The sequence below is a fragment of the Ambystoma mexicanum genome, chromosome 4p, assembly GCF_040938575.1.
Source record: "Ambystoma mexicanum isolate Mex_15411 chromosome 4p, UKY_AmexF1_1, whole genome shotgun sequence".
In the NCBI taxonomy this organism is placed as follows: Eukaryota; Metazoa; Chordata; class Amphibia; order Caudata; family Ambystomatidae; genus Ambystoma; species Ambystoma mexicanum.
In genome coordinates this window covers 182,923,196-182,948,472 of record NC_090927.1, presented here as the reverse complement: position 1 = coordinate 182,948,472, position 25,277 = coordinate 182,923,196, and the positions used below count along the sequence as shown (strand labels likewise).

The 25,277-nt window shown below is 45.7% G+C and overlaps 1 protein-coding gene across 1 annotated transcript in view; it reads left to right on the top strand.

The window, feature by feature from the left end:
- The window catches only part of LOC138453119 (butyrophilin subfamily 2 member A2-like), a 172,100-nt gene extending 149,209 nt beyond the window's left edge, over window positions 1-22,891 (top strand). The window contains exons 3-4 of the mRNA XM_069605664.1: window positions 15,081-15,248; window positions 22,419-22,891. Coding sequence (XP_069461765.1) covers window positions 15,081-15,248; window positions 22,419-22,447 — 197 coding nt within the window. The 3' untranslated portion in view covers window positions 22,448-22,891. The remainder of the gene's footprint in view (window positions 1-15,080; window positions 15,249-22,418) is intronic.
- Window positions 22,892-25,277: the final 2,386 nt, after the last annotated feature.

Genomic DNA, 25,277 nt, shown 5'->3' with positions numbered 1-25,277 from the left:
TAAACTGGCCAGGAGTATAGCTCAGGGGTACCTCGTGTGTCTTGGAAGCAACGCAATGCACAGCAATACAGGCACGAATCCCGGGCTCACGCTTAGAAACCTCTCCATTATTAAGCGTGTTATAAAAGAACAATTCTAATTATTAGAATTTGTTATGTAATGTGACTGACTGAAACAGACTGACAAGAGGACTGGGATTTAAATGAAAGTAATGGCAGTCTGCAGCTGTCAGGTTGGTGGGAAAAGAGGAAAATATACAAAATGTCTGTTGGGGGCTAATGGGAGGGTTGGCATGGATGTGAGAGGCCCAGGGTATATGCATTTAGGAACTTGGTAAAAGTTCACATGTTATGGGACTGTTTCACATGGTATATTCTACCTTGTCCTTAAAACAGTGAGTGGAATGGGAACATTAAAGGGGAATACTCTCATGTGGAAGGAAAGATGGGAAATTATGTGCTTTTATATAAAACCCTGTAAGTGCACTATGAAAAACCAGAGTGTGTTCACAGCCCAGTCCCCAGGGTTCCAGTACTCGAGTGGCCATTTTGGATCCTGACTCTGGGGGTGGACAAGCGAGGGAGGATCACCTGAGTAGGGGTCCTCAGGGAGTGGGGGTGAAGCACCTAATAGGAGACATGGTATCCCCCTAAATTCCTTAACCCATCCAACAACTATCCCTGCTTATTTCATGGGAAACTACAAATCCCATAATTCTTCCCCACTTCATATTGACAACACTACTGAGCAGAGGACGATGAGGAATGAGGCCAGGAGGATTACCTCTACTGACTTGCAATAACTCTTTCCCTCTAATAAGTTCTGGCAGCAGAGTCGGGCACGTAATATGAATTGCATACACCTGCCACTTGTTAACACTCCCTGTGAGCATAAAAGGTGGCGCACACAGGCACACTCTGAGTGAGGCTGGATGCAAGAAGGAACAGCTCTTTCGGGGCTGATGTGAACCAGGCTGTGGAAGTTGGAAGGCCACAGGGCTGATCGGCTGCTGCAGAGAACGGGAGAGACCCATGCAAGAATTCCATCCTTTTTGGAAAGCATAACACGACCGAAAACGACTAAACGGAGAAGAGACACCTTCAGAGTGCTTCCAGGCAGCTCGCTACCCTCCCGGGTGAACGACGGAGTATGGGAGGAGCAGAGGTGGCATTGGTAACAACCTTGACTTCTACGGGAGAAGCATTGAAGACAGAAGCCTAATTAACACGACCAGTGAGTTATCAAAGGCAAGCAAAAGCTCAGCTTGTGTTAAGATCAAAAGTGGCATGTAACAAGTTGAAGGTTGCGCACATGCGATAAAATGTGTAATGACGAGAACAATGATTGAATGCAGAGAAATGTATACAAAGTAACAGAGTGGTCCTGCGAAGCAGAATTGCACATTCGAAAGTCTGTGTCGTGGAAAGCAGGAAACGAAGGCAAGAAAGTAACTGCAATCCCGAATGCGAGGTGATTGAGTGAAAAGCAGTATATATTAACTTTGAATACCGCCAAAAGGGCAAAAGTAAAACTACAAGTGCCAAGAAGGATTGGTGTTGTGAAGATTGTTGATTGTCAAGTTGTTTAAAAGGAGGTTCAAGTGGTAATGCAGAGGTCTATGTAAAATCCTTGCAGTTTTGAAAGTCTTCGACAATAGAAGAGAAATAAAGGCTCAAGCCCAGCGGGCGGAAGCCTGTGTTGAATAGTGGCAAAATGAAAGCCAAGAGAAGAACTATGTTTGTGGTAAGGCGGACGACGCCTAAAGAGTTGATTAGATTGTCAAAAGCTTGATGCCTAATCCAGAACTGTTAAATTGTTCAAGCATGCCAGAGTGTGCAAAACTGATAGAACTGTGCCATCCACCTATCCCCTTTAAGAAATTCTTGAGACCCTGTGTTTCTGAATGTGGGCAAGGGGGTTGTTACCCAAGCCATTCTGACTTTCCTTTTTGTATTCCCTTTACACATTTGTTATTTGAGATGGAGGGCAAGGTTAGGTTTTCTTAGTATATGCCTTTATTTTGACTAGGCTAACTTGGACTCATTTGTTGCTTTTATATTATGATCGAAATTACTCCCATTTTAGAGTTGGGGCCAGTTGGGCATTTTACCAACCCCAGTAAATTACAAAATAAAGGTTTTCAAAACATGCATCTATTGTGTCTGTATCTACTGTTGATACCATGCCTTCCTTACATATGATGTCAGGAGTGGGGTGCAACTCAATTGAAACAAATTGGGGAACCCTCAAATTTCAAAAACTAAGTAGTCGAGCCTCAAACCCCACTATAGGTTCTTTTGTATTAGACATCTGCAGTAGTAGGGAAGCGTCCATTCCTCCAGGGAAAAAGGAGTATTATTCCCACTGACTTAGTCCTGATACCTCCCCCTGGATGCAACATCAGACTAGCCCCCAAATCTGGTTTAGATTGGAAATTCGGATTAGATGTACTTGCAGGAGTTATTGACCTGGATTTCAGGGGAGATGTGAAAGTACTTTTGCACGATCATGGGGAAACGCCATATGACTTTCATCCTGGGGATAAAATGGCACAAGGGATTCCCGAAAGGGCCTTACTTCCCCAGTTAAAAGAAGAGACGGAACAGGAGGTGACGGAGAGAGGAGATCTGGGCTTTGGAGAGGCTGATGAAAGACCTAACATTAATATTCGCCATGATGATGAGCATACTGTCCTCCCGGACTTGGCGTTTGCTTAGAGAAACAATCCATTATTAGCAGAGGCTTTCTTGCATGTAATCCCAGAGTCTTATTCCAATGATAAAGGAGGTCCCGTCCTCTTTTTAAAACGAGGACTGCTATATCGAAGGGAACCCTCAGGGAAAGGAAAATGCAAAACCTATTTGGTAATACCCAAAATCGATCAAAACTTGCATCTATTGTGCCTGGGTCTACTGTTGATACCATGCCTGCCTTACATCCACCAAAACTCTGCCCCCTTTGGCGTACTGTGCCCCATTTAAGAACTGGAATTCAGTATTGTGGCCCATCTCCTGAACTAACATCTGTTTTATTCGCAGGTTGTGCAACGCCTCACCGGAGATGCTAGTCCGGGATGGTGGGGTGGTGTCGGTGTGGTCCATTCTTGGCCCGGAGTATTTTTAATACTGTGTAGTGCCTGGGCCAGGGAAAAAAACAAGAGGGGCTACATTTGTCCTGTAAAATGCGTCATGCAGTCAGTGGCCAATATATGTCTCTGTTTGCAAGGTAAAATCCATTGTTATGCAGGCAATGCCCAATGTATGCCAGCAGTGCACTTGCAAAAGAGAAATGTGGTTCCTACCCCACACACATGCACACACATGTACATTCACATTCACATAGCACTCTTGCAACCACTTTTTTGTCAGTTACCATTTTTTCGGTCTGGTCCCTAAACTTTGGCTCATTTTATGCTTCTGTGGAAAAGAGCGGGGAGGGGGGCAATTTTACTCTCTAGGTCCCACCTCCGCGCGGCTAATCAACCTTCATGCAGTTTGTGTGTTCTGCTCTTATGGGGAAATGTGTTCATCATTGTCTCGTAGAATGTTCCATTTTGCTCCTTTGCAGCAGCGGATTTGCATATTGATCAGGCCCTGTGAGACAGCATGTGGCCTTTTCCTGCCTCCTTCATTCATGTATTCAAACCAGACTGCATCGCTCCCGCCCAGGTGCCGTGTTTTTGTGGTGTTGGGGGTGGCATTGTTTCTCATTTTCTAAATAAGTATTTGTTTAACTTTTCACAGGGCCACACGAGAGGAGGGGGCACAGAAGGAGCAAATTGAGAATGTTGTTCTTTTGTGAGAGCAACCAGCAGGCAAGGCCCATTGCAGAGTTTAGGTTGCTTAGCAACCATCTGGCAGGAGTCTAAAAATGTTATGTTACTGGGAATTCTACCGCACACTGCTGCCATTTGAATAGTCTCCAAGCGCTCTGGCGAATCCCGGGCCTTACTGCAGAGTAGTGCCCTGCCAAGCTAAGACTTAGTTCCACTTGGAACAGAATGGTTAGCTCTACAGCAGCGCTTGCGGGGGCCATACAGAGGTGCTTTGTTTACACTGGATTGCTCTGGGGCAAACAGCAAGGCCAGTGACAGACAGAGTGGCCTTTCAGTAGCCTTCCTGCTGCCTGATATATTATTCCTGCATGGGCTGGATTACGCCTGTAACCAGTGGTAGGAGAGTACCAAAAACAGTAGTGGAATTGTGACCCGGGCGGGAAGCAACGTGCAACACATTTTTCAAGGACTGCAGTCCTGCTGGTTGACAGCCAATTGAGTTGAAACACATTTCAGTTTAGTTGTAACTGCTATTGGGAGATAAAGTGAAGAAATATGTTTCAACTTAACGAAGAACAGCTCCGGAATGGTGAAATTGTTTCCCAAAAGTCGTGGAACTGTTAACAAAACCAAAGAGTAAAAAATAAAAGTAGTGGAACTCCACACCCGACCGTTCCATCTCTCTTCGACCACTGCCAGTAACCATGACTGTTAGTATCTAATGCCTTCAGTGCCTGCTCTCCGGTATCTGAAAAGCAGAGCAGACCTGATTTGGTTTCAGTGTGTCTCTGCATGTTTCAGACAGCTCCCAGAAGTGAGCGCGAGACCTGGTAAGCCATGCTCCTGGCAAAGGGCCTTGCTGTTTAACCTGTAAATTCCATCAGGTGGGAAGCCCCGCCTACTGAAGACCCTTCCTGCGAGAAGGCTAGCTCAGAGGAAGAGAGGTGCTGGCTGTGCATTTCTAAACATAATGTTTTGCAATGCCCAAGTAAAGGAGTGTGGTTAAATGGCAGAACTTTAGGTCATGGCCCTGATCCCAGAGGGATTGTGTGCGCTATATAAATGCTAAATAAATAAATAAATGGCTGCTTTCGAGTAGTGGGGCTGAGGAATCAAGAAATTACCTTTTTTAGTGTCTGGTCTGGGGGATGTAGAGAGCAGATTATCAGAAGGAGAGGTTCTGTCTGGAGGCAGTTCTTAGTTGGTAACAGGAGTTTGCTTGAGACACAGAGCAAGCATGGGTCAATGTTGTGGGAAAAGGGGAAAGCAGAGAGAGACCATAAAAATCCCTCCCCATCATAGTGTAAGGAAAGAATAGTATCTTGGTGTAGTTATGGCTCGGGAAGCCATTTGCAGAGTAGGATCTGGAGACCTGTAATGTAACTGTCAGGATGTGGACAGGCAACACTGTTTTAAAACTCACACACAGAATAGGCCTATGGTGAAGGTCTTGCTGTAAACCACATTCATCCACAGTTAACGTTTCAAACGTTCTGAGAACAAGGGCAGAAAGGGTGTACCCCGCAAGCCGAGTGGAGCAAAGAGGAAATGCAGAGCGGGAGAGGTAGACCTCATTGGTGATGATCAAATATGCCAGGATCAGTTGCCCGAACCAGTAGCCCGTGAGCACCCACAGGGATGTAAGTGGGTAAGTAGGGGAAGAAAGCCATCCGTGGTGTGGTGACACCAGAGGAAGCAGGCTGGTGCTGATCGGTGGCACGAAGACACCGGTGAGACTTGGCTGGAGCAGGTCCGTGGCACAACACAGGGCTCTGTAGCCTGAGCGTGTCGCAAAGCTAGAGTGCTGGCTCACACAAGCCTTATGAATCTATCCAGGAGGAAGCACGTCAGTTGCACCCCAACTCACTGAACCAGAGTGTGTCCATGACAATCCTGGCTAGCATGCTCAGATTCCTTTCCATTGTGCTAGTTGCAGTCCTATAATCACACATTTTCTAATTGCATATTAACTCTGGAAGCCTGTTACAGGAATTCAAAATGGCAGGAGCTAAGAGATCTAGAGCTCACAATTTACTTTTGTTTTTAAAAAATGTGAATGCTCAAGGAATGACATTGGGTGAGGGAAGAGGGCATTCGTTTGTCAACATTACTAAGTTCATTGGAATTCAGCATTTCCTCCTCAATAGTTGTTTTCCATGAGTCCTTTTCGGGCGGCAGAAAAGAAACTGGTTCACCACCGATTTTGCAAATTGGCTGCTTCACCCATTCAATAGAGAAAATACTGTATTCCCACTAGGGGAAAGGCTCTCAGCCAATCAGGTGGCGAGAACACACAATGTACTGTCCGTCAGCCCTCTGAATGCCCTTACTCCCCGGGCCCCCTCCGGTGCCACCATCTTGAATGTGGAGAGGCAACAGGGAGCCCCACAGTTTGCCTCCCTATGCCCCCCACACAACTCTAGATCCTGCTCCTCCCTCCTAGTCCTTAGAGCCAGCCATCGAAATAGAAAAGGGACTAAGTCCATTTTCTTTTTGCTAATTCAGGGGTATCTTGTTTTTTAATGGGAGATTGGGCTTGCACAATATGCACGGAGCCCAGTATTTCATGTGTTGAAAGCAGGTGTTTGTTCTTGTATGACAACTAGTCTTCAATGTATGCATTTTAAACTATTTGCGTAGGTTCTGTAAACATGGGATTGGGAACAGAGAAAGAGGTGAACCGAAATTGCAATACATTGTAGAATTAGATGTTTCATTAGAATGCAGGGCAGAGTATGCCAACTTCGATACAAGCAAAAACAAAGTGATGGGTGGAAGGTTTTGAATTAAACTGAACCACTGATTGCTCGAGGCAACCTTCCACACCACTATTCTTTAGCCCGTCTGTGCCATTGCAAAAGGGGTCCAGCCATACGCAAATCAGTCAGGTACTGCCACCAATGAAAGCAGCCCAGCCCGAACTGCTAGGCCAGGTCCCCTCTGCACGGAAACACAAGCAACCCTAGACATGTTTCGGCCTTGTTGGGCCTCCTCAGTGAGGTACAGCTTGGTTCCCTATGGCGCAGCAAGCAAGGGACCCACGTCTGGGAATAGCCTCTCTCACATAGGGAGACAAACTGACCACAAAAGTGATGGTTGGAAGGTCTTGAATTGAACTGAACCACTGGCACTGCTCTGGCCAACGTTCCACACCACCGTTTCTTAGCGCTCTAAGGTCACTAGGGTGATTATTTAGCACAGTTTAAAAGCTTTGTGACTTAGTACCGGAGTGTGCCAGGAGGGAAAAACACAACGGTTTAAACTCAAGTTAATTATTGGTGTTCAAGGGATAGCATAGTGCAGGTAAGGCCAGGGTAGGGTAAATACTGAGTATGAAATTAAGACGTGTAACGAAAACCAATGATAACTCAAAGTAACTTGATGCAACAGGGGCCTCGCCATGAATTCTCTTGAGGAGTGGGGGAGGAGTGCTTGAGCCACCACTGGAAAACGTAGTATCACTTTAAAGAAAAGGTCGGAATGTAATCTAGAGTACCTGGGATGGGCCTTACATGGTCATGTTCGGTTGATGACCCTGTGCTTCACTTGAGGGTTGTCGATTTTGGGAAGTTTTATCTGCTGGTCAGCTCTCTTCTCTATGCTTCTGATCCACAGGGCAATCCTCATTTTCCCCACATAGAATACTTTTTCTAGGGAGGGCGTTGTTGAGCACCGACAAGAATGGCTGCTTAGCTTGTGAGCTCTGCACTTGCCAATATCCTGTGACCAATTTCCTGCACTGAAAGGACCGAAAGCCTTGAAATATGCACACCGGCAGACGTCGGAACATTTGGGCAAACAGCCAGACAACTTTCGCTGCACTTCGTCTCCCGGAACAAATTAAAATTGCCTTCACTCTCCTTCCCGTGCTGCGGCTGTGCTGAGGACGCAGAGCGGGCCGATATCAGGGTGGATCCAAGGCATCGGTGGAGGCACATGCCGTGCCGAGACCCTGGGGACAAGAGACGACTAAATGCTTGGCTGAAAGGCAACTCACTGGAGAATCTAGGAAATGCTGGAACTCACTGGCCCTGCAACACTGTACCCCTACCCCACTCTGCTTCGCTGAAGCAGCCACAACACCTCTCTACCGCTGCCCATATGACGCTATTTGGTGAAGGTACATAGGTTCCACAACATGCACACGCTCCACCCTGAGCCCAACAATAAGGAGACCCGTGCATCAGTGTACTCGCTGCCCGGCTCTGCCCCTGCTGTCAGTGAATTATCCACAAAGCGCACATTGCCCCCGCTGGCGAACGCACAAAACCTGCCGGATTAAGCACTCTCTCTCTGAGATATGACCTGTGGAGGCCGTAAAGGTGCATAAACTATTTACCCCTCATAGACACCTGGTGTGAGATACATCCCCGAGATGAGTATACCTTCCACTCCTCGGTTCATGACTCTGGCTCACACATCACTTTTGGTTATACACTCCTGACTGTGTCCCATTCACAACAGACTGATCCATCTTGCCCTGCACTATCTCAGATCACTCCTCTGTGTTACTTGAGATCCACCCGATATGGCCAGACCAAAGACCCTGACTCTTGCCTCCCACATCCAGCGCTGCATTGGAATCCCCATTGACCATTGAAGAAATGGGGCAAGCAATCAAAATACTTGCTGGGTGGAACGCCCTGGGACCAGACGGCTTACCCATAGATCTGTCCAAGTGTTACTTACCAGAACTTGCCCCTAAACTCCTGGCACTATGGGAGCAGGCTATCTCAGTTGGGACTTCCCCCCCCCCCCCCCATCGATGTGCGAGGCAGTCATTTCAGTTCTGCTCAAGCCTAACAAACCCCTGCAGGAGGCCTCGTCCTATTGCCCACTCTCCCTGATTAATTCAGATGCTAAATATTTTGCCAAGGCCATCGCAAACTGATTGAACGGGATGTATCAGGTAGTTCATGTGGGGCTTCATTCAGGTTTTGTCCCCACTAGAGCCGCATCCCTACATTTGCATAGACTATTTGCCATCATCTCCCAGTTAGATCCCAAGACCAAAGTAATTGCAGCCTCCCTTGATGCTGAGAAAGCTTTCGACTCAGTATCTAGGAACTCTATGTTCACTGTACTGGACCGTTTTGGGTTTGGATCTCAATTCCTGAGCTACATCCGACTAATATACAACAAGCCAATCGCCATGGTCAGAACAAATCATACCCTCTCCCCCAAGTTCCCGTTACATAGAGGCACATAGCAGGGATGCCCCCTGTGCCCGCTTAAATTTGCTCTCACTATTGAATTCTTGGCGGCACTAATGCGACTTAAACACTCAACCCAGGGTGATAGGATAAATGGCCCTCCCCAACTGATCTCAATATATGCTGATTATACTCTATTATACATCAGAGAACCTGAGGTCAATCTGACTCCCATTATGACAGATATAAACTAATTCTCCAATTATTCTTCCTACACAATAAACACTTCTAAACCCCAAATAATATCACTTACCGGTGGTTTGGCTCAAATGGGTTCGATGATGGGATTCCATTGGTCCCCGATTTCGGCCCATTACCTAGGGGTGATAATAGCTACTGACTGCCTAACACTTTACTCCTCCAACTACGAGCCAGTTATGCTTCAACTGGAAACTAAGCTCAGACTTTGGAATAAGCTTCCTATATCAACCTACAGCTGCATATCCCTGCTGAAAATAGTGGTATTGCCCAAACTGCTGTACCTATTTAGTAATATAACTATATGGCCGCAGAGTACCTTCTTTAATAAACTACTATTCACGGTCTCTGCATTTTTCTGGAATAGCGGGGTGACTAGAATGAGCTGGGTGAAAATGAAACTTTATTATAACGCAGTCCAAGTCCATTATGTGCGATATTGGTTTGCTAATACAGAGGATCATGCACATCTCCAACAAAAAATATGCTGCCTCCCCCACTGACCTCCGATCAGTTATATTTGCAAAACGCTATGCTGATACCACATCTTGTGACTCTGTGGGTTGCACTGTGAAGGTGTGGTACTGAATATTTAAGAGACTTAACATTACTACCCCATATTGCAGCAAGACCCCCCTATGGCACTATCCTGGGATATCACCCACTTTTGACCCAGCACTGCAGACAACTTTGGATCCCCAGGGTCAGCTAACACAAGGGGACATGTTACTGGATTGAACATTTATACCACCAGCCGACTTCTTTCCAAACTGGGAAACGGTCCCTCTAAGGCGCTACAATACCATAGGATGCGAGCGGCATTTCGACATCTCTGGCACTCATTCCCATCTGAGCCGATAGCTCACCAGTTCATACAAGCCGTCATGTTACCAATCGGTATTCACTGTGGCGCATCGGTACTATACAAAACAATACAAGCCCACATCCACTGCTGCAACCACATGAAAGACAAATGGGAAACTGACCTAGGCTTGACGCTGGGTGACGCAAAATGGACCACATACGGTCAGCTCACTAAAGTGGTGTCCCGCAACGCAAATCGACTGATTCAGGATTTTAAACTGGATCACCTGCACCTCACCAACCCAAAAAATTGCAGGATTTTCCCCTGAGCAGTCACTGAAATGCCACACAGACATGTGAGATTCATTTCATATATACTGGGCATGCCCGCCTATGCTCAAATTTTGGGAAGCAGTAGCAGCCGCCTTAAGTGATATTTTAGCCATGCCCATTCCTCCTACACCAGTGAAATATCTACTTGGAGATATCTGGAAGATATGGGTATCTTCCAGATATCTCCAAGTAGAAATTTCAGTGGTGGGCCAAGACACTCAGGCTGTTTAATGTGGCTTGTGTAGTGGCTAAAAGAAACATCCTTGGATGCTGGAAATCCAGGACAGCCCCCACCCTACAAGCATGGCTCAAAGATCTGAGATGTGAATGAATGTGAAGAGGGCTTTATCACTCTTCTCTCTCCCACGAGTAGACCCAGACAAATGGGCCCAATTCTGCAACTACTTGGCTGAACATCACAAAAGCCCCCCCCCCCCCCAAGTACACCTCGAAGAATGTAATGCATGATCTGTGTATATTTGTCCATGTGAAAAGTCTAAAAAAAAAACGGTGTCATGTGATTTGTGTACCACAATTGTGCTCCATGTTTGTGACCGTCATTTAAATAAAGTTTAACAAAAAAAAGAATACGTTTTCTGGTCTCCGTTGAAATTGCACATTTCTGAACCACTTCCCACTGGTCCTAGATTCTGCCCGGGGCAGACCTGGTACACCAGTACCTCCTTAGTCTTTCCATCTAGGGGTACCAATTCTCCTTCCATTTTCTAAGGTCTTGTATATGTACTTCCCTCTCTGGTTCTTCTCTCCGTTCCACTGTTGTTAATGGCTTTTATCTCCATCACCTTTTTGCTTTGTCGTTTCTTGATGGATTATCCATCCCTATACTCTTTCTAGTTGTTTCTTGGTGTTGAATTCCTTTTAAACTCCACAGTTCTTGATACAAACCTTTCCCTCTGTTTTCCTTGATCTACTGTCTGCAGCCTCTTCCCAAATCCTGCTGATAATTCTCTTTTCCTCCCCTCTCGCCCCCTGACCCCCGCCCAACAACTGTCCTTTTCCTGGTACATCCTTCTGTTTCCATTCTCCTCCACTACCCCACAACTCGCTGCCAGCTGATGAGACTTCCCTCTTCCTCCGCTCCCAAATTTTCTATCAGACACTCTCTCAAACCTTCTGCTCTCTCCTTCTCTTCTCCTATCCATACTCCTTACCCTCACCACTCTCCATCACCTCCTTCCCCCAACTCCTACTGTCTCCCTACATTGACTGAGCTGGCTGCATTATATAGCAGGGTCTCTCCTCCTTTGGCTGGTACTTACTGGTATTCAGGACATGTGCATCTCGATGGCTCTACTGGGGTGTTATTGGGTCCTACGTTGTTAGCCTTGTGATGTGGAAGGGGGCTGGCTGCATCTTTGTGGAGTCTCCCTCCCCATCCTTAAAAGCTCTGCTGTCATTGCCAGTGTACTTCTAGATCCCTCTGCTCTACTAACATGCGGCCATGGAGTCCAAAATGTTCTTGCTAAGGTGGAGGTCAAAGCTTGTCTTCCTTTTATCACCTGGAGTCTGCAAGTTTGCAATCCCTATGTTGTTGAGATTTGGTGGGTGTTTATTACTCTGTCAGTTCTGCTCTAATAGGTCTTTCGTTGTTCAAATGCAACTTTGTAACCAAGACTTTCACGCACTCTGTGATGAGTCGCAATGGAAACTGATTCCTACAGCACCTGTGTCAAAGAGAATAATGTTTTTACTCTTGCATCAGTGATTATGTAGTGTTGTTACATTTCCTTTCTACAATCGAGTTTTGCGCCTGACCAGGGAGCTTGAATGACTCCCGAGGCATTCAAGCTCTGGACATATTCAATTTATGTGACAGAGTTTCTCAGAGTTGTGGACAGCCCTTTCTTGAGTCTGGTCATTGGTGGGAAAGAAACTGAGCACACACAATGCATGTTTTTGAAGAGTAGCAAAGACTGTTTAGTAAGTTGCAATGTAGTAAAACGGGCAAACTAAAGTCGTGTCCCTTTGTAACTTTGTATAAGTAACCTGAACGCACCCACAAGACCCCATTATTTGACCTTGAATTGATAAGGAAACCGAATCTTAAAATGAAGATACATAGACTGGCCTTGACTGACCCACGGTAGGCCCCTTTGTGGCATTTTTGAAAGCACAGTCTTGCCAAGTCCCTTTTCCATTTCTGCACTAGTTCATCATCTACTCAAATGCACCTGTTGTGCCAATTACGTGGCTTACAACCTCCGGGAAAGGTCTAGTCCTGGTGGTAACCTCAAGTTACCTTGTTCCCATGGCAGTAACTTTCCAGTCTGGCGTTCTCATACAGCAACTCTACACAGTGGCGTAACACAAATCTTGGGAGCCGCCCTGCGACTCGGCAACAAATCATGGGTCACGCCACACTCTTAGCCAGCCTAGATGACCACGGTTGCGCAATATGCACGAACGTGCTGCTGCAGAGTTACGCCGCTGCACTAGGGGAAAGATATAAATATGTGTTTTAATGCATTATACAGCACACTTTCCGAGAACATTTTCTAAAAGGCTAGAGCATTTGCAATTGTTTTGTAGAGCAACAACAATCCAAAACGCCAATACATGCAATTCACCACCAATGCACAGGAACATGAATGCCTTAATGCTTTGCTATTAAAAATGCCATGCTAGAATGAAAACATGTCCAACTGGCTGCACAATGTAGAACAGTCTAGACGCGTAATAACGTATTACAGTAAAGCATGCCAGGCCAGATTCAGACATACCTTGACTGGTTGTACCAAAATGGCAATCGTAGCAATGACACTTATCATGGTTATTTTAGAACAGATGTCCAGAAAAATATATAATGCTGCACTAAGAAATGGCTATACTGGCAGCACCCAAATGCCTGTCTAGCCAGGTAATTACACTTAGCAGGACTGCATTATCAGAGATGCCCAGTTAAAAAAAAAAGTCAAGCCAAACTAAGAAATGACTAGACTGGCTGCATTAAAAGCCCTCTCTAGCCACTAATACCGCATATCATGCCTGCTTAGCCTGGACATGGATGACCATTACGATTTATTGCACAAACCTGTCTCCCCATCCCTCCACACATCCCCTCTCCCTCCCAACCCCCAAAATCTGCTTTTTGCCCCAGTATTACCTCCACATCCCTTTTCTTTGTCCCAGTGCTTGCATGTGAGGCTCATTGCCTCATAGGTGAGTACTGGGATGAAGACGAGTGGGACTAGGAGTAATGAAGATTCCAGGTAACTAAGTCAGGCATTACCTCCATGTCCCTCTACCTCATCCCTGTACTGGTGTATGAGGGCCTCATACAACAAGTACTGGGAAGCGAAAGAATAGGGCTATGAGTAATGAAGATTACCAATAAGTGACCAAGGTATTAAACACAAATAGTGGCTCAACACCATTGAGCTGAATGGACTTCAACCCACCCTTGAAATTTTGGGCTATATTGACTTGACCTGGCTGACATACAGAGTCATTACCTGACAGAACCAGACACATATGTTAAACGACACCTGGGTTTTTGCTGTTGACAAAGGCCCAGCAATTACTAACGTTAAGCATTTTGCTGTTAGTACCTGTATTCAAATGCCGAATTCATTAGTCAATTGAAATCATGATGTAGGTTTAGTACTTGCAAGCCAGGGAAGTGATTGGAAGGGTAGAGAGGGGACAGGAGGCCGCTTATTCTCACAGCAGTCCATAAGCGGGTGCTCTCAGACTTAAAGGAGAGAGTTAACTGCTTGTAACATTGAAGCTTCACTAGAATAGTCTCATTAGAATGCATAAAGAAGTTGGATGCCTCCACACAAATCCACAGCCTGTGACGTTAGCACCTCTCCCAACATTTGAAGGGATAGCACCCCCTCGAAATACAAGTTTTGTTGCACCCCTGTGCAGAAGCACACACCCCATTCACCAAACACACATGCACACCCACACATTTAATTGTGCACCCTTTCACCATACAGGCACACCCAGGCAGCCAACCATGCATTTAAGTGTGCCCCCTTTCACCATACACCCGACATGCACACACAGCCACCCATACAGTTAATTGTGCACCCTTAAACCATACACTTGCACACATTCATCATGAGCCCTTGTACTTCAAAAAGAAATGGTTTCTTTTTACAGTTTTACAGTTTTGACTTTTATATTTTACCTTTATTCTACAAATCACAACAAACTTACTGTCCGTATAATGAAGCAAGAGGTAGGTCTTGCCCATTTCAACTTGTAAAGGTTCTGGCAGGAGGCCAGTAAATGCCAACCTTGTAAAGAAAAACAAAACAAAAAACAGTTTCCTGTTTCAAGGACATGGGGTTATCATGAAAAGAGTCGAAAATGTGGACTGACAGATGTAATCTTTCTAGTGCATGGGTGAATTCCTGCTGAAAGTCCCTATGCATTTTCTGCTTGCATGTTATTTGGGGTTATCCTGAAAGCCTGGCCGTATTTTATTTGTAGGGATTCGGCCCAGCACTTAGTGGCATATGAAAGAAGTCAGTGACTGTCAGGTTAAGGTATACATGTTTACTATCTGCAGGGATGTCATTTAGGGGTCGCAACTGCGTCCCCTGAGACTTTGCTACCACTGTGGTCTCCCTTTCTACCCCTTGCTTATTTTTTTTTGAGGACCCAGGGCTGTAACTTATATCACATGGTGCAGCAACCAAAGGCCCCATGAGAGGAATATTGAACTGAGTGCTTAACAGCAAATGGTTTGCATGCTTTAAAATATGTGTGTTTTATCTCACTTTCAGAGACCGGGCACGTGTGCAAGGAGGATCTACAGCTTGAGAACATTCCCAAGGTACAGGAATCCAACACTGCTGACGGCTTCACAAACCGATCTCTCGGCGCCATCGTGGCCGTAGTGATGGTCCTGGGGATTGTTCTGTCGACAGTGGCGTTTGTGCAATGCAAGAAACGTAAGCGATTGTGGTGTTTCTTCGTCTTCCTTTACACCTGAACATATCCCTTATTTTTAAGAAAGACCGGTTGGGATATAGACCGATTACGGAGAAGTCCATGCTACCCTGCAAATCGCCCAGAATGGTTTTTACGCTTTTGTCATTTTGTGTAGGGTTTTTTAATAGTGAGGCTATTTGGCTTATCTGCACTGGGTGTAGACACCCTACTGCCTTATAAGTAGTTTTTCACCCACTTATCAGCCTCTTGGGGTGTGTTCTGCTGTCTTTCGTCAGTGGTTGTGTGTTTCATGTAAATCCTCTCCCTTGCATAAAGTCATATTCATATGGGTATTGGGAATAAGGAATCTGCTGTGTGGTCCACCCACTCACACCTCATTTTCCTTATGCATTTAGGGAGCACTTGTAGCCGAGCAATATATCCCGTAATCCCTGTAGCTCTCTCCTCCCCACACATCCCGTGTCCATACTGATTAACTGTGTCTGTGTTTGTTTCGAGTAGAACATGGGAAATGGACAATTCCATTCAGGCCAGTGGGGTCCTCTTTTTCAGTGGGGATCCTTGTGTCTCCACCTCAACTGACCTGGTTCATCCAATGGCTCTTCACTCTTGCCAGTGAGATTTCACCTCCACATTCCTGGTTAACCGCATTACATGAAGTCCACTCTAAAGGTTTTCTCACATTTCGTCGCCTGCCAAAGTATTCTCTTTATTGTTGGTCTTTCCCCCTTACCTTCTTTTCTCATTCTCTCCTCTCCATTACATAGCTATCACCCTACTAATGCTGCTGTCTAGGCTGTTCAGTCATCCAACATGCTATCGTAGGCTACCATAGGCCTCCGTCCCTATCCGACTGCGCAGGTGAGACCCCACCCTTATCCTGTGAGACACCCAACAGAGCCTTTCACACTGCCTACCCGCTCAACTTGATCTTGCCATGCTAACCCAAATATTTGCCAATTTCCTTAAATGCTGTCAGGATGGACCCCAGCATCACAGACTAGACATACACCAGAATTCGCTTTTAAGCAGTTTATCAGGATAAATTGCACCGTGCTGGCAAAATAATAAAAGGTGTTGGGTAAAGGTGTTCTTCAATATCCCACAGGGTTCCCTACACCACGGTATAAGGGTGGAGCTCAAAGTTCTAGGTGGTTATCACAATGGGTATTTCCTGAAGTGTCCCACTATTAACCCCTTTAGAGTCTTGTCTGATCCTCAGTATGAGGCCTAGGTGTGGGCTTGTCACCAGTCTCGAAACCCACTTTAGTAGTAGTATTGTATTTATTGCACACAGACCTAGCTTTGGGAAGCCAAATAATGCTTTACAAGTCATAGTGGGCCAGATACAAGGCAGGGGGAGATAAAATGGGGGAAGGAAAGGGCAGGCAAACGGCAGCAAGGATCTATGAACAACCAGGGAAGGAAAGAGTGGGGATCAGATCACCCAGTCTCGGGTGGGGTGGAGAATAGAGTGGATTGCTAAGGAGGAGCCATTCCTTGAAGAAGAGTCTTGTGCTCCTTCCTGAAATATAGAAATGAGAGAGAGAATCTGGAAAGAATGTAACAGTGTCTGGGGCATAGACAGAGCAGGCCTGTCTTCTTAATATTTCCTTCCCTCAATGTTGGGATTTCAAGTCTGCACACAGCCTCCCGATATGCTGAATTTCTCATTGAGGTAGCTTGGGGATCTGAAGTTGTTTTCTGGGCTGATGGGCTTTGTGTTCACTGGAAAAACGTTGGTACCAAGCAGGTGGTGTCTTCCTTCAGGGAATGGTGTCTTGTCAATGTCAAACCCAAGAGACTTGTTGAAGTTGGACAGCTGGAATGCAAAGCCCTTGAGGTTCAAAGCAGAGGGCCATATCTGTAGATCGGGGTGTTTGGTCAGCAGCAGTAATTTGGTCTTGGAGGCGTTGAAATTCAGGTAAGCACTGGTCAATCAGGACTGCATCAGTGTTAAAGTCTTTGATTAAAGATATCCGGAGGGTATCTTGGGGTAGAGCTGTGCGTCATCTGCATATATTTTTTGAGGCTCACTGAGTCATCCTAGATTGGCCATGTCTTAACCCTTCCAGTGATCCTTTCATGGCAAAAATGCTTATTGTGGGTCGCAGCAGTTGGAGGTGTTTTCGGCAGAACTGGGGTGTAGAAACTAATGCATCCTGCCATCCTCATTGCCATGCCACAAGCTCAAGCCTCCTCCCACCGTGAGTTTAAACCATTGTGTTCAGGGTCTTGCCCCTAACCCAACGTTTCTGTTCTTGAACTCATTCTCTTTAACCTACTGCATTCTAACTCCTTCCTATCAACCTAAGATATAGCCCTGTCCCCCACCCTCCTTTCACCTCCTGGCCTTACTCAAACTCTTCCATCTTTTTTTCAACTCCACTTCCTCCTGTAATTTCCTCTCCTCATACCTCCTGATGTTGTTCCACCACCTCATTGAATCCTCCAAGCACTCTTCTCATCGCCACCGTCCTAGCTTGTCTAACTACCTACTATGTGGCATTGCCTCCTAACTTGACTTCAATTATTTTCTACCTCCTTGATGTTCCCTTAAATCTTTGTTGGCTTCACCAACTTCCTCCCGCTTCTCATCACCCTCCTCCAACAATCTTCCCACTGCCTTCATAATATTTCCAACCTCCAGCACTCTTTGCTTCTTCTTAAACTCACCATCTTCCTTCTTAACTTACCTAACCCTTTGCAATTCTCCAACTTCCTTCTGAAATATAACCACGTCCTCCTAAAGCTCTCTACCCACGCCTCCTTAAAGTCACCCAGAGATATAGTGCCCAGTTCACACTGGGACAAAATGCCCATCTCACTCACCCTCTAAAATCTCACCAACTCCCCTCCGCACTCTACTCCCGACATGTTCTACAATAAACACGAGCGAGAAGCGTGAATCTAGCCACATAAAACTGCTAATAGGAACAGTAGAAGACTGCATTCAGACACAAGGATATCTCTTGGAAGCAGGAATAGCACATTGAAGGCATAATCGCTGCAGGTCAAAGAAGGACAGGCACTGTACAGCAAAGATCTACAATAGAAACACATCTTACATTATAACATTGAATGCACATTTAGTGGTAACAAAGAAAATATTAGAAACTGCGCATATATACAGAAGCATAGATCTGGAAATACAAAAAACATATAGAAGTAGTGAAACTCCAAACGCTTTGTTAAAAAATGCATAGAGAAGACAAAATAGAATTCCTTTCAAGGTAAAACAGAGATAAAATTAGAAGGCAAGGAAATAAAGTGCTTGCTTGGGAGATTCTAGAATAATAAGTATGCATGCACTGTTCATTCTATAGCCGGTAATGGAGATTCAGGAAGAGAACCAAAGCTTACATAGGTAATCAAGTGGTTCAGAATCTTGAATAAGTTCAGCACCGTCCAAGGGCTAGCTGTTAAATTATATATTCTACATTGGACAAGGAATATTGTCATCCCTCCAAGAAAACCTGTGCACACCTGAGCAGCCCATGAGCAATGAATATTCTGGGCCAAGAGCCACATTCACTGTGTGTGGCTAAAGGGTCAAAATTGGCTGCAACCCAAGACATTAAGACAGTGATTCATAGCAAATTGAATGTTAGAAAAGATTTAACTGGCCACTTGTTGGCAACCAGTGTTAATGAATCAAAATCATTTCTAAGAAATGCAGCTGCAGAATCTGGAAGAGGTGCCCATGGGAAACCAAACAGTTTGCAGAGAAGTCAGCATGTTGTGAATGGATGGCTTTGGAAGAGCAGGCTGGCCCCAAAGGAGAAAAAAACACGAGGATAACACTAAAATAATCCAGGTCCCAGAAATATATTTGGTATGTTTTGTCAGCTGGCAAGGAGTGTTTTGGCGAATGGAGGCTGCATGCTAAGATTAATGCACAACTTTTAAAGGGAAGCGCGCAAGATCCTATTTTTCCTGATTTTTATTGGCTGGAACTCTAAAAGCCACAGCGGTCTCTGGTAAGGCCTATAGTTGGAAGAGTACAAAGTAGCAAATGAGGAATGAGTTATGGTTTTTGAACCTGTTAGAAATACGAACCTTATGCTAATCTGGTACTAAGAGTAGGAAATAGCTCGCACTGAACGAGAAATGTTGCCAGAAAATATTAGAAGCATTTTGAAAAGATGCATGCTGTTTTCAAATTAATATTGGGCCTCATAAGAGTTTGGTGGTATCCCAACGGTAAATTCGCTGACATACCACCAAATGGAATTACTGTTGCTGCCACTTGTTCTGGCACCACTACTGCTGGATTACAACTGGTCGTAGCAGTGTTAGTCTCCATTTATTTTGAGTCCATACGACTCCACAGGGCATTTCGGCCGAATTACCACTACAGAAATTCCGCCGGCGTCAATTTTGCCGAAATTGGGCGGAAAGTTGCTGGATTTACCTCTAGCTCATAGCTGGAGGTGGATCCTCCAAGTTTCCACCCAACTATGAGTAATACCACTGCATTTAACCCGCACCGCCCAACTCGTACTGAGGCCGATCATTTGGTAAATATTAGGCCTTTGTTGAATGAAGCAACACACTAGTTAAACCAGCATGTTCAAACAGCAAAATGGTTGACTAATACCTTGGATTACATTGCAAACATTCAAAAGGTATATTACTGTTACTTTGGGAAATCCTGAACCAATGTTGAATTTAGAAAGATTTTGTAAAGGTTTAATATAAAGAGCACTGATGAGTGATTTAGATGAGTGATTTAATGCAATGCAGTTGGTAGAAATCACGCACAAGTTTAGACAAACCGAAATATGTGTTTGATTAATAGCTCATTCGAAGAGGGTGAGAGACTGGAATTTCTGTTGCTCCCCTTTGTTTTTAAGAAGTGGTGGAGTTGCACTTTGTACCTTCTTAAGGGTAAGTGCTGTGGGATCCCCTTCTTCCATGGTGTTATAATAGACCTTCTAGGGATTGGCCTGCTCTCCCTCCAGTAGCCCTGTCCCAGTGATGGGGAGTCCAGTTTCCGGTCTGGGTTTTCTGTTGGCAAATGAAGGTGTTTAAGGGAGATGTAGTCTTGCACTTCCTGCACTCTGCCAAAGCCCTTGGTAGTCTGGTTGTGGAGGTCTTCCCTGGTGGCTCTATAGGCTTCTCTGGGCCGAGCTGGGTATTCCCATGGTCATTGTTGCATGTCTCCCCTGTTGGGAGGCATGGTATCTCCCAGTGTGTTGTCTTGGTCACGTGGGGAACCACGTGACCAAGTTAATAAAGAGAACGAGCCGTTTCCGGGCTCCTCAGTCAGACCAACTGGACTCTGCATGTGTGTGTGTTTGTGTCCGCACCATGCTGGTGCCTCACCACGTGTGCTGGGCCCAAGGACGGGGCCCAGCTCCAGGACGGTGCCCCTGCCGGGCAATGCCGTCCATGTGTGTCGCCCTGGACATGTGAGTCGGGACAGGGTGGAGACCCCGGCCTGGGTGCCCCCAGAGCCGGGGCAAGCCGGTTGCGACCCGGCCATGTGCGGAGCTCCGGTTATCCGGAGCGGGTGAGGTGACCCCCACCCTTGTGTTTGCAGCGTGAGCGCTGCATCGGTGTGCATCGTCGGGTGTCCCCCGACATGAGCATGGGGCTGCCCGGTTACCCGGAGCAGCCCCCAACAGTCATCGCTCGTCAGTATCCCTAATTGCCATATCTGGATCCAATCTAGGTTTTGATGGACCGAGTAGGGAATTCTGGGAGTGGTAGTGTTCTCTTCCTTTCGCACTCTTACTGATCTAGCTAACTGTGAATGGGGTTCTCACAGTGGCTATTATGTGAGTCATGTGACTATCCCCTGCTATGAGGAGGGGGTTCTGCAGATCTTACTCAGAGGGTTTTATAGTAGCTCCTGAATTCCAGCAGGAGACTGTCACCATGCCCTCCCTTTTACTTACCCCTTAATCTCCCTGCCCAACGATCTGCCTTGGAGACTGGTCATCCTTCATCATGGAAGACCCACTCATTCATCCTGAAAAACATTCTTTGGGCCTGATCCATGCTATGTGAAAACACAGAAGTACATGTTTTTATACACCCATGCAGAATAGCTTCTTGTGCACGTATCTCTTATCAGTAGTCCTGCAGAAAGCACACAGACCTGCCAGTTGAGGGTGCATTTAACCGATCATGGAAACCCACACTCATTAATACATTGGGCCTGGTTACGAGTTTGGCAGTAACCCACCGGAGCTACCAGCGGGTTACAGACGAACTCGTAACATCATTTCCGCCGCCTGATATTCCGGTGCCACCGGGACATTACAAGTCCTGGCTGTCCGGGATATCAGGCGTGGCAGAAAGTGTAAGCCCCCAGTCCCTGGATTTCATCAGAGAGACCTTGTAAGAGGAGAGGGGAGTAAGAGGGGGAGCGGATTTGGAGGTGGTCGAGGATAGACGAAAAAGGGGATGGTGTGCAGGAAATGAGTGCCGGGGTGGTCTGTACATTTTCTGAGAAGTAAGCTTATAGTTGTTCAGAGGTGTAGTGAGGGGTGATGCGGATGAAAGTGAGAGAAGGGAGGAAAGATCTTTAAATCCGACCAAGACTTCCTTTTGTTTATTGCTGGAGTTTTCAATGCATTTAGAAGAGTAGGTGGTTTCGGCTGTGCATAATGTTTCAGCTAGGTTAGTCGGTGAGCTCCGCAGGGGGTGAGTGGTGTGAGCCAGCGAGATTCTGCAGATGTAGTCTGTTCTATCAATGGCACGGGCTGGTGTGAACCATAGAGACTGTTTGGGTTTCCAAAAAAAGAATTGAGGATTTCATGGGAATTTGTGTCCAGCACGAATGAGACCCAATCGGCAGAAGCGGCGGCTGCAGAAGGGTGGCTAAGATGTGCAAGATCAATATCCGAGGGGGGAGAGATTAGAAAAAACGGTGTCAATAGACCCTGTATGGCTGGGACGGGCCAGTGCTTTGATCGATGTGGGGGATATGGTAGCAGAGAGGAAGGTAGGCCAAAAACTGAAGTCAATTGTTAAGTGATGCAGGAAAGCCTTTTGCATTAGTCTGTTGAGCCTAAGATATGTGCCATCTGGATTTATTAATCTTACTATGTGATGTCAATATAGGAAAGCAATCCTGTCCATAAATAAGTGATTCCAATAGATATCTCACATGTTTTGTTGCTGTCCCTCTGACTCCCTTTCTTTCTTGCTTAAACCAGGTCGCCCGGTTCCCAGAGATTCTGCATAGAACTAAGAGGAAGGCAACGGCAGTGCAAGCAGAGACGAAGCGGTTTCACAGAAGTATGGACGCCAGGAAACATATCTAGGATGTCATGATTGGTCCCCGAGGTCTGATGATAACCAATCATGGACTAGGACACGTAGCACTCCAACTCAAGAGCAGATTTCTTCACACACTGAGATCGGTTTCAGAAAAATGGATGTCCCATTGTCATGAACAATTTAGCAGAAGCCGAAGAGGCCATCTGTGACTGCATAATTTACCTGAGGATACAAATATTTCTATGTTATCTTTGCCACAACGATTTTCAACATACAACAGTGGTGTTTGCAAGAAGAGATTTCCATACAATGAATGAAAACATGTCTGCATTTTCAGAAAATAGTGGCACATGGATGGGGTGTTATAAAAGGATTCGTGTCCAAATTATCAGAAGGCTATTGCACAAGATGTCCGCATTCTCTGTGTCATTTTGTAAATTGGAATTTAAGGCAAAGTGTAAAAGCAAAGTGTAATATGTTCATACCTTGCTTTACCGCTCCGGGCCCTTTTCAATCCCTCTGAAGACTGAGAAAGGACACGATGCAGAATTAATGTTTACACCTGGCTTTCCAGCTCAGTCTTCAAAGTGCACTTCATTTTACGCCTGCATGAGATTTTCATGAAGGGGGTAAAACCAATGGATCCCTATGAGATCAGCCTTCATTTAGCACCTGCCAAAAACAAGCGGATTCCATAAGGATCCATTTTAAGTGTTTGCAAAGCACGATTTGCAGCTGGCATCTCAATTTTTCTTACACCAAGCGTAAAACCTGGGCGAAGGCCATTACTGGAGGGTGGCTGGTGGGCATTTTTGATTTGTATTTTTTCATTAAATTGTATGTGTGTACTGGGGGGAAATTGATGAACTATAAGAAATGGACATCTCTTCTCAAATAGTGTAGATGTCTCTCAGGAAACTACAGATTAAGCTGAATTGTTCAGTGGGTTGAAGGGCGTTTAGACTCTCACACTTGCCAGCATTTCATTTAATCCTGGGAGCTCATGCTGTTGTTGAAATGAGGTCTGCACAATGTTTCCTAAACGTAATCCCTTTGGTGTACCCTGCGGGCAGGTAGATGGTATATTGTTCTAGTACCAGTGGAGACCTGATAGCATTCTAATTACTTGGAACTACTTTAATTCTAATCCTCAACTCCCCAATTAGATCATGGGCAGTGATGTGTGCGGTCTGTGGACACTAGTTGTCGGGAATCAAACCCTATATCGAAGTTCTCCGCTCCACTCGATCAAAAAGTGATTGGGCACACATTCACTTAATTGGCTTTAATTGACATCCTTTGAAGTAGCCCTTATAACCACCTCAACCTTAAGGAATCTTTCCCGATACATGCCAGCATTGTGGAAGAAACTGAGAGGAGCACAGATTGGCTTTTCACAACCTTTTCTCCATCCCCTCCAACCAGGAGTTCTGAGTGGTACATCTAGGCAGGGGTTTGGTGCTTGGACTGAAATGGACTGAGCAGTAGGGCTCTTGGCTTGCCTAAATTCGCTGTGGTCGAGTGCCCAATAAATGCTTTTCGGAAAGGCCACAGACCGGGTTACTTGTTACTACAAGCATTAAAGATCATGTCCAATCAAAGATATATACTTTACAAAGTTAACATCCCTCTCACACAACTGCAACTACAACATGTACAGCAACAACAAATGCAAGAAGTCACATTCCCAAACCTTAAAGAATAATCACTAATTTGCTAAAGAGTTTTCTGTTATTACGGAGAACCAACAGTCACGTTGGGATCATGTACAGGCTTTTAGGTCTGACATGGTTCTCTCTGTGGTTCTTTAATGGGACCTGGCGACCCCAATGTAGAACCTTTTGCTGTTTCGTGCTAGCAATGATAAAGGCTCCACCTGTGCCAGGCGGCTTCAAATGGCACAAGGTCCAGATGGATCTAGGTGAGTAGAGTTGGAATCACTGCAGCAGTGATATGCTCACACCACTCACCCTCTGCCTTGCCTACCCTGTTGCTGGTCTCAGTAACCTGTATGTCCTGCCCCCAATTGTGAAATGTCAATTCCTTGAGCGATTGGCAAATTCATGGTCTGATGGTCCAGATTGACTTGTCCTCGGTCTCTGCTGAGGTGTTGATGGGGTTGAGATAATAGGTTGTGTTCTTATGTAGTGCCTCATACAATAATAGGAGTTATTGGTATTCATGGTAGTACATTTTACCGACCTTGGAAGGATGAAGTGCTGAATTGACCCTGCTGCGGAATTCGATCTCCAGAAATGCAGGCTGGCCACAGGCCTGAGGTGGGCGATTACCTTGTGAGCTAGCCAGCTGGAAAATAAAGGTCTCAGCCACAGTCGGGAGGAATCATTTGTGTTTTCATGTAAACCTACCCGAGGCCACTCACCACTGCCAGGCATCTCATTCCAATTTGATTCTTCTGGGAAACTTAAATAGCCTGTGCAAACTCTCTCTATAACTGGTCAGAGCTGGTTCGACAGCCGGCAGACCAGAACCTATTGCCACATCAGTGTATTTACGCACACCTCATAGGTAGGAACGGTAGGATAGCTCAGGTGGTAGCGGGTTTGTCTTGGAAGCAAGACAACACAGCGCCACACAGGTTTGTATCACAATCCCGCGCTTAGAAACCACTTGTTGGTATTAAGCGTGTTGTAAATGAACAATTATAATGGATAACATGTCTTGTATTACCCCTGGGTAAAGCCATGGCAGGTCCTGCCACCAACCAAATGTGCATCCATGCATGCATATACACTTGACACACACAGGCACCATCACACCTGCGACCTCTCTGA